General features: G+C 46.9%; 1 protein-coding gene across 4 annotated transcripts in view; it reads right to left on the bottom strand.

The window, feature by feature from the left end:
* Positions 1-2,351: 2,351 nt before the first annotated feature.
* Positions 2,352-9,844, bottom strand: part of Exoc6b (exocyst complex component 6B) — a 672,146-nt gene continuing 664,653 nt past the window's right edge. For 3 of the 4 annotated variants that reach the window (XM_045152123.1, XM_045152124.1, XM_045152125.1), the window contains 3 exons: positions 8,043-8,155; positions 7,480-7,491; positions 2,352-5,397 (listed from right to left, as the gene is read on the bottom strand). In XM_045152123.1, coding sequence (XP_045008058.1) covers positions 5,271-5,397; positions 7,480-7,491; positions 8,043-8,155 — 252 coding nt within the window. In that variant the 3' untranslated portion in view covers positions 2,352-5,270. The remainder of the gene's footprint in view (positions 5,398-7,479; positions 7,492-8,042; positions 8,156-9,844) is intronic. The other variant, XM_012951116.2, reaches the window with a different exon arrangement.

Here is a 9,844-nt window from a genome sequence, read left to right as displayed (position 1 = left end):
TGGAGCTTTGGAGAGAAGAAGGTCATGACTTGGGCTGGGAAGCTACGATTATCAGATGGGAGGGGGCTGGCTGCAATCTTGGGTCCAATTTTGGGCCTGCAACCTGCCCTACTCTGAAAGAACAAGCTTCACTCCTTTCTGGAAGCTGTTGTGAGATAGCAGAGGAAGGGGTGCCCTGGGATAGGAGCTCCATTACCATCACAACACATGATGTCCCAGACCCCATAAAGCAGTTGGGGCCCCAAATGCAGGGTAACCCTAACCCTACAGTGATTGAAACAGATAGAGGGGGAGCTCTCCTACACAATGCTTGGGCCCTGACCCCTCTCCTCCTCCTCCTACTACTTCCTCAAGAGCCTTTGTCTTCTGGTCCCTGGGGCTTCGGGCTTCGAGGCTCTCTCATTCCCCACAAATGCTGCCCATTAAACTCAGAATGAGGTCTCAGGGGAGAGGTCTGGCACTTTCCCTCTGGCCTCTTCTTGTCTCCCAGAAGCCATTCTCTGTTCTCCAGTGCCTGGTGAACAGATAAGAAACCCAGCTGAGAGAAAAAGGGAGAGCTGGAGTTTTCTGGGTTTGCTCCCCACCCCTGCCCTCAGATCTCTCCACACAAGCTGCTGGCAATCAGGGCTCAGGGGCCATGAAAGATGCTCTGGGGCATCTGAACCCTCTGTGTACCCAAAAATACAGCCTCTCCTGCCACCCCCCGCCCTACCAGTACTGCAACCTGGGGTGGTTGCTGTGGTCTATAGGATCCGGAAATGACGGTGCAGAGCAGCAGAGCTCTGGGAAGCAGGGAGAGGCGGCAGCTGCTCAGAGCCTCCGGCTCAAGGGAGCGCTGCATCTACACAGGGCGTTGGCTATGAGTTACAGCATTTTAGTCATGCCTATTTCTTAGACATTGATAAAAGCCATAGACCTCTTTTCCAGAAAAATAAAGAAGGGGGTCAATAAAAGCCCTGCGCACATGTGCACATGAATACCACGCCCACATTTAAAGGGGTTTGGAGGAGGTATATGTTTTGGCATCAAGTGAGAGTGGAAGAAGACTCCAGGAGGGATGAGGGCAGGTTCCTCTTGAGGGGCTGGCATTACTCAGGGCTTGACAACTAGAGGCCATTTCCTCTACAGGTGTGGGAGAGGCCTGGTTCCCACCATCCCTGTGCTGGGCTGGGAGGCAGTGCAGCTGTGGACATTGCCTTCTACTGAGCAGCACAAGCTGCTGCAGAACCTTAACCTCCACAGCATCTGTGTTTCTCCACATCCCTGTAACTTAGGGACCGTCACTTTGTTGTTAAGGACTTAAGAGAATGAACTGTTCAAGGTTATTCAGCTAGCAAGTGGTCCTGCTGAGACCTCCCAGGCAGCAAAGCCCATGCCAGTGTCATAGGTGTTCTTTTCAGCCTCTTCCCATGGTTTCCATGCCAGCCCAAGGCATGGGCATGCTGGGTCTACTACATTGACATTTCTGGTCTTACTATGGTTGCAGAAGTGTTCACAAAGTCCTTTACTTCTTCCAGGACACACAGGTTAGGGACAACTTTTCATTCCAATGGGGCCTGCACCTCACTCTCATAACTGCGAATTCCTTCAAGGCTGAGTTAAGGAACACCCACTTTCTCTATGCAATCTTAACTATCAGAGCCTTCTCCACACCATGTGTGGCTTGGCTCCCCTCCTACCAGCTGGCTTTGATCTGGGTAATGCTGTATCATTCCACTTTGACTGGGAACCTTTCTGTGCAGGGTTGGTGATCAAAAGCTCTTTGGATCCACAAGGCCCAACCCAGTATTCCACATAAATCAGGTATTTCAAGCCGTGTGTATACATATGTGTGAGGTATGTGCATGTTACCATGTGTAGGCACACAGCCATGTGATGGTGAGGGTCTTCTTCAATCCCTCGGCACCTTATTTACTTAGGCAGGGTCTCTCCCTTGAACTCAGGGCTCACTGATTGGGCTAGCCTGGCTGGCTGGCTCGTCCCAGGGATCCACTGTCTCTGCCTGCCAAGCACAGGAATTGCAGGTGTGCACCACCCAGCCTGGCATTTACATGAGTGCTGGGGATCACAATTCTGGTCACCACACTTGTGCAGAAAGCATTTTACCCACCGAGCATCTCGCTAGCTCAAATCATTCCTCTTGATGATGCCAGCCAGTAGCTGCTAAATAGATAGTAAAACTAAGCCCAGTCCTTAGGGACACTTCCAAAGTCCCTCCATATCAGGCTCTTTTCTGCTCTCATCCTCAGTCAAATAGATGGGGACATAATGCCTGCCACCCAGTTTTAGTCCCCAACCACAGCTGCACTGTGTAAAAGAAACGGACGAACAAAAAAAACATGAGACACATGTTGGTTTTGGAAACCAGTATGTAGGCTGTTGTTTAATAACCAGTTAAAAGAGGGCTATGTATGAGAGAATACACATGCTTGCTCCACCGGGGAGTCCCCACCATGGGGCCATCTGCAGCGGCAGCTTTTCCAGTGACTGCACAGGAAAGGCTTCCTTTCACAAGTGGAGACTTCACTACATTTCCCCGTAACTGTGTAACTAGCTGTGCAAAATAAAACAGCCATTTCCAACACATTAGTGAAAAGTAATTACCGATGCCAAATGCAGACAAAGAAAAGAGAAGAAAGGAAGGGGAGAGGGAAGAAGGAGAGCGAGGAGGAGAAAAAGAAGGAGAGAGAATGAGAGCTAGAGAGAGAGAGAGAGAAGAGAAGAGATAGAGAGGCACTGGAAGTATTCAGAAGGTGGCCCGGGAGATGGGATGCTTTTGGAAGCAGGCCCCAGAACCTGTGTTCAGAGGTTTGAGGAAGAAGATTTTGGTGGCCACTTCAGTGCCACCCTGGGCCTGGGATGTACTGAGCTAGGTGGAGGGAAGCTAGATGACTTGGAGTATTGGAGGACCATCAGGCCTGGTATGTGACTGATTCTCTGGGGATACTTCTTCTGCCAACAGGGGTTCTGCAGAGTTCTATGAGCAGTTCAAACTCTTCCCCATGCTTATCAGCATCACCTTGTCTACTAAAAGTGATTTCTTCATGAACAGCAAAATGGAGCCAGCTGCCTAACACTCAAGGGCCCCACACCAGATACTTTACAGAAATGTGGATCTGGTGCTCCCAGAATTAGGCCAAAAGTTCATGGTAACTAGAAGGCAGCTCCAGGGCACCTCCTGGTCTGTTAGCATTTGAGGCTGGATCTAAGGAGACTGAGGACCCTAAACATGCATACATTCTGTGCTCAAGACCTCAGGGGCTAGCTGAGCTATAGGACCATGGACAAAAAAAAAAAAAAAAACAATTCCCATGTCACTGGTTGGAAACAACTTTGACATCACTGCTCCCTATTTTTGCCTTTCTGGCTCATCAAGAGGGGCTCTGCACATAACTCAGAAGCAGTGTACTGTTAGGGAAGAATACAGACAGACTAACAGCCAAGAGGACGTATGTCGGTGTGGCCATCTTTATGTGTCCTGAGCTTGCGCAAGCTTTGCCTTTAGCAGAACTGTGTACTGAAAGTAGAGGAGCCCTGTCCTATAGCAGTTCTTCTGAGGCACTGAGTGGGTAGCAGGGTAGCAACAGGACTCTTTGAAGGACAAACTATGACATCCCAAGAGTCTCTCCACTGAAAATCTTAGCACTGAAGGCTGATGAGGTCTTGCACATGGAGCACTAGCAACAAAGGATTCTGGCTCCTTCTCAAATAGTGGGGCTTCAGATAGTGAAATTATTTCTCACTCTTCTGAAACCCAGGACTTGGAGATGCCAACTTGTGTGGCAGCATTAGCTCATGGCCCTTTTCCTAGCCAGCTGCCCCTCAAGATGAGCCACAACAAGACTCTGTGGAACTCAGGGGCCTGGTCTCTGAACTGCGGGGCTGCTCTAGCTGGGATGGAGACCAAGGTGGGAGATGGAGACAGAAGAACTGCTTTCCCTGCAAGCAGTCAGCACTTGAGGAAGGTAGTGAATAATTCTGGCTGACAATTCTTTCCTCCTGCTAATCAAAGCTGCAAACACCCATGTAGCTGCTCAGCATTCAATAATGCACAATTATATTCTTACCAACAGCTTCCTGAAGTATGTAGGTTCCTCTGACTGACCACCCAGCAAAGCCCTCATACCAAGCCTCAGGAGTCCATCTGGAACATAGCTCCAAGCTAAGCTGACTCGTGCTCCAGAGGTGGGGGACAGAATAGCAGGCAATCATTAGGCCAAAAGAGACTCAGAAGAGAATGGAAGTCTTGGCTTTGAGCAAGAAAAATTTTCTATCCTTGAAATAACTCAGCAAATGACAGTTAGGCCAGAGACAACAAACTGCTGGCCATAGCCCTGTGCACTTTACAGTGGAGGTAGCTCCAGTCATGGCTGTGCCCTGGTGACATTTCCTTTAAAGACAGTGGTCATAAGGTTGCTTTTAAAACATGTATGAGTAATCCCAAGAAATCCTCAAGTTTTAGCAAATGTTACAGTAAGGGCTATTTTCAGGCTTCTAAGATATGGCCAACCTCAATGAAGTCTTGAGGCAAGTCTGAGACTCCCATTAGCACCTATTAGTGTCCCTTTACTACCTCACCTCACTTCCCAAGGCCAGGTGTCAAGTGCTCTGACCATGAAGAAGGGACAGAGATAGAGAGACAGGAGCTGGGATCTTGCCTCAAACTGGCTTTTAATACCTAGAAAAACCCAACTTTCCCCCCTCCATGGGGAATGGCTCTACTCTGCCCCAAGCCATAGGCCCAGGTCAGACCTAGACAAAAACAACGTAGCCATCTTGCCACATGCCATGCTTGTTCACTCGCTTGATTTGAGTCAGGCAGCAGAGAAGGGCACCCTGAATTGAGCATGGCTTTAGCATATTGAGTTGGCACATTTCCTTGTGTCAAGAAACATCAGGGCACCCTTTATTCTCCTTTCACTATCTCACCTCACCTGACCTCCCAGGGCCAGGCACCTGCTTAGCTCATGAAGTTCCTGGGCGCTAGCCTAAGCTTTGGACAATGGTTGAGACAGCTCCCTATACTGGACTGATGATGCCACCTTCCTAGGATAACATGGCAGTGCAGCAGGGACTTCTCCTGAACCCCACTGAGTTGCATCTCCTGTCCTTGCTTATTCTTGTGCCTCTCTTGTGATAGGGAAAACTATGTGAATACTATACAGGGATTAATAAAAAAATACATATGCTCTCTTTGAGGAAAGATGCACAAGTGCAGGGCCAGCTTGGGCGACATCCTAGACCACGGACGTGGCAGCCGAGACTGGCATTCAGGAGTGGTGGCTGCTGATGAGTCCTCGGAGCTGCTTGGCCACAGTGTCAATCAGTTTCTGTTTGTCTCGCTCATTTTTCCGAAACTGTGCAAACATGTTGTTCTTGCGGCTAGTATCTTTCATCCTAAACAGAGGAAAGAGAGCCAAGTGTTCAAGGAGATACTAGAAAGAGAACTTGCAGGAAGAAGTGGCAAGATGTACCTGAGTCACTATCCACAGTGGAAGGGGCCAAACTATATCTGTCCATTGTCAAGCTCTCTAGTAGTTATGGAGTTATCCACTGGGTGCTAACTTTCTGACTTCAATTACCTTTGGGCAATAAGAGCTGGCTTTGTCCCTCACACTTGTCCCACCTACTTTCCTGGCCAACTGTTATAGGAGTCTGAGACATGTCACAGACTCCTGTGACATGTCTGGCCACCAGGGTCCTATCAAATGTTTGGTCCACTCAGTATTTTATGAGCCTGCTGGGATCTCAGAGATAGAATTTAGAAAGTGAAGCAGAAAAAATGGTAGGCCATTGTGTGACACTGTCCTCAAGCTGGGTAACTTTCATGGCTTTTTGGGCTACATGTAGTCATGCCAGAAGAGGGAAGGAAAGGAAGCTGCCCTGGGGGTAAATTACCCCTAGGTATACTTCTAAAGGTCTCTGGCTATTCCTGGGCATTCTACCCCATCCCCACCTCCATAGGCAGTCCTTGGAAGAGGGGCATATTAGAGGTCAGTGAATCAAAAGTAGAGCTCCCAAGGGAATTGAGCACTGTGTATATGATTCACATAAGTATCAATAAACCACATACATGATATACACAAGATATGTGTTTAAGTACTTCTATATCCCCTAGATAGACAGCTGTGGTTCTTTTCTCCCTAGACTAAGCTCAGAGTCATTCCTTCAGGCTGGGCTTACTCATCACACACACGCAGAGCCCCACCCACATGTGGAGAGGTAACTGTATAGCGGAGAAAGCCCAAGGGCCCTCACAGTTCTCATAATCACTATACTTGGCTCCTTATACACTAGTTGCACAATTATGTCTGTGGAACCAGCATGGTTTTGGATTATTCTAAAGGACTTCCTTTTCTCTGCTGGGCAAGCTAGAAACCTAAACGACAACATTAAACAAACAGGACAGAATGAGAGAGTGCCCAGAAGTGCTTTCTGCACTCCCAGGGCATTTGGTTTAACCAATGTCATAACTCATAGCAGCCCAGGAACAGGCAGCCAGGGCTGTCTTCCCACTCTTGTGCTCCAAGGGACTTCTTGAGCACTGAGGCCTACAGCTGGAATCAGCATATGGTTTACACTCAGAAATGATCACCTCCTATTCCTTTTGATAAACCCAATATCCTTTTCACTGTGGCTATGGCTACATCTCAGTGACACAGGACATCTCCTTTCTCCTGGATGCCAGCAGCAAGTGTTGGGTTTTTCTGAGTGTAACTTCTCTAAGAAGGGCCTGGCAGGAACAGAGAGACTATCAGGCTCAATGGCATAGCTACTGTGGGGAGGAGAGATTCCTCTAAAGGCGGACAATGTATACTTCAGTGATCCAGTGGCTTTTTTCCTCTTGTGTTGGGTATGAAGCTTTTAGGGCCCACTGTTTCCAGGGCTCGAAACACTGCCTTTTTATAGGCTGGGTCTCCTGAGCTCGCCACCCTAGCCTACTGCAGATGCAAGGATGTGGGTGAACGAGTACTCTTTGGATCTAGACTTGGGAAGAGGAGTACAGGATCCTGAGAGAAACAAGTGACTGAAGTGCTTTCCCACAAGAGCTCGGGGCCTACCCTTTCCTGGGGAATCTGCATGTGAGGCATGGGTTTTAGATCTTGAAGTGTAGGCCTCATTCCCTAAAGAAAGACTGTTGAGGAGATCCTCTGTCAGGGCTGAATTTCAGGCTCTGCAGCAGCAAGAGCACCAAGCTAGCCATGAAGCTTAATGGGAGCAATCCTTTAATGCATTGGTGGGAAAAATCCATGCCACCACTCCCAGCCCCAAAGGAATTGGTAAGCCAAGGGTCACTCTAAGGATCGAGGACAGAGGAGGCATCCAGCTGGTTGGTACCAGCCCAGTTTAGAAGATTAGTTTGTCATGATGGAGATAACTCAAAGGGTAGGGATGTTAGTATAGTCACTAGTGTCAGTGGGAACCCAGAAAGACTTGCCTCACAGTGATAGAAAAAGCCCAAGTGAACAGTATACTTACTCTCTAGATATCCTAGAGAAGGAAGTCATTGGGAGAGAACCATAGGAAAGACAGTTACATGGAAGCATCAGTCCTCAACATGATATCTCTTAGCTTTAACACACAGCCCTGCATCTTGCTCTTGCCAACCCTCTATCAAGGCACAAGTAAGAAACATACACTCTTGATTTCTCCTTCTGTATAAGGCCCAGTTCTAACCTCCTCGACTCTGGGTCATGCCTTCCTAGGGTTTGAGGCATGCTTGATTGTCTACACATGGAAACTTTCTACACTGCCTAGAGGCAGACACTTCTGATTAGTCATTCTGGTTGCAGTGGAGAGCTACTCTGTATTTGGTCTCAATTAGGTCAGCAAGTCAAAGCCAGGCTGAAGTGCACAAAAACCTGGCATCTAGGTGGCATGCTGATCAACCAGTTCCAAGAGACTATATAGCTCTAAAGAGCTCTCCTTTCCACCATTTCCAAGGATGGGGGCAAGGCCCTATCTGGTCTTGACACCAGAAAAATACCATCCTCACACTCCCCTCCCCATCCCGCATATGGAGCACTGGCATGGGTACTCACTTCTCTAGCAGGGTCAGAGCTGTCACTGGGTTCACACGGAGGTACTTGCAGTTGGGCTGCCCATAGTCAGCCAGGTATGTAGACCAATCCCATTGAATGAAGAGGTCCAAAAGCTGAAAAACATTCAGATCCCCATAGATGTTATTCAAACAGACAAGGATCTCAGCAATCCCTACATCTTTTACAACAAGCTAATAGATAAGAAAAACAGAAACAAACAACCAAAGAAACAAACAAAAAGAACAGCAACAGATTATAGTGCAAGTAGGAAAATGAATGTCAGAAGACAGTAATTTTTGCTACAGCATAATTCCATTGTTAAGTCTATAATGCCAGCAGTGCACCTCAGAAGCCTACAAAGAAACTAATACTGAGCTGGTCCCAAACACAAGGCTCCCACAATAAAATCACTCATTTAATAAGTACATGCCTTCCACATACCAGCAATAAACAAATAAGGGGGGCGTGCAGCTCAGTGCTATGATGTAATTTTCAACCTTAGTTAATTTAATTAAATAATAGCATACTGTTCATATTCTACTTTTGCAGACTGACTCAATGTCTATGGTAGGCTTGTTGTTGTTGCTGCTCTGTTCCATGGCATAGTTTCGGATCAGGTCTTATATATAGTTGTCATGTCTCTTTAGTCTGTCCCCCTCCCTTCTCTCTCTCTCTCGAGGTAGGATCTTGCTATAGCCTTGGCTGACCTGGAATTCACTATGTAGTCTCAGGCTTGCCTCGAATTCACAGTGATCCTCCTTTAATTTCTCTTCTTATACAATATTAACTCTTTTTTTTTTCCTATTTTATTGTCTTGAGATCTGTCTCATGAGGCCTAGGCTGACCTTAAAATCACTATGTAGTCAAGGATGACCTTGAACTTCTGATCCTCCTGAGGGCTGGGATCACAGCCATACACCACCACACCTGGTCTATGATATTGACATTTTTTTTACAATGCAGTCCCCCTTCCTCCACTGCTCCCCTCAGTTTTGTTTGGTCTGATGCTTTCTCCTCAGATTCAAGGAGGGCATGCCTGACTATAACAAGGCACAAGTAGCATTGTTCCCTAGGGTGTTACATTTACCTGTTCCTCAGTGATGATATTAGTGTTGATAACTTGGTCAAGATGTTTGATTTTATGTTGTTGTCCTTTGTAATGGGTAAGCCATTAGGGAGACTACTTAACTCCACACAAATATATTGCTCCTGACTAAACTTCCCCAATATTTAGCACCCAGTTGGAGATTCCTTCTTGACCAAGCATGTTGCTTATATACTTGTGACATTCCAACACTTTCCTTCCTTCCACACTGAGCAGTTGTCACTCATCCTGCTATAGGGGTGCTTTTCCTTTTGTCCGATGCATTGATTTATCACTAGTATAGAACCATGGGTTCCCATTTTAATGTTTTATACTCATTACTGTGCACATTGTTTTGGAACTCAACTTGTCCCAAGTTTGGCAGTAGGAGGCCCCTCAAGTTGGGGCCTATTTTGCTATGACACATTCCCATAGTTTTTGTTTTAATTTTTTGGAGTACTTTGAAGCTTTATGGCATAATAAGGAGTTGTAGGCACCTCTTGCATCTAACTGGTTATAGTATGACAACCAGTCATTTCTTTGAGAAGAGTCTTTAATGAGAATGTTATTGGAGACCAATATTCACGTGCCACGTGTGCTCACTACTACTAGAGTGTCTTTTTACTGTTAGGGGTCATTTTTCAAGGAGCTAAGCTCTTTCAATATACAGATATAGAATAATACCTATGTCATAAATCTACATATGCATACACATATA

Source organism: Jaculus jaculus, chromosome 6 (assembly GCF_020740685.1).
Source record: "Jaculus jaculus isolate mJacJac1 chromosome 6, mJacJac1.mat.Y.cur, whole genome shotgun sequence".
Classification (NCBI taxonomy): Eukaryota; Metazoa; Chordata; class Mammalia; order Rodentia; family Dipodidae; genus Jaculus; species Jaculus jaculus.
Note: the sequence above shows the minus strand (reverse complement) of the source record. Positions and strands in the feature narration are given on the sequence as shown.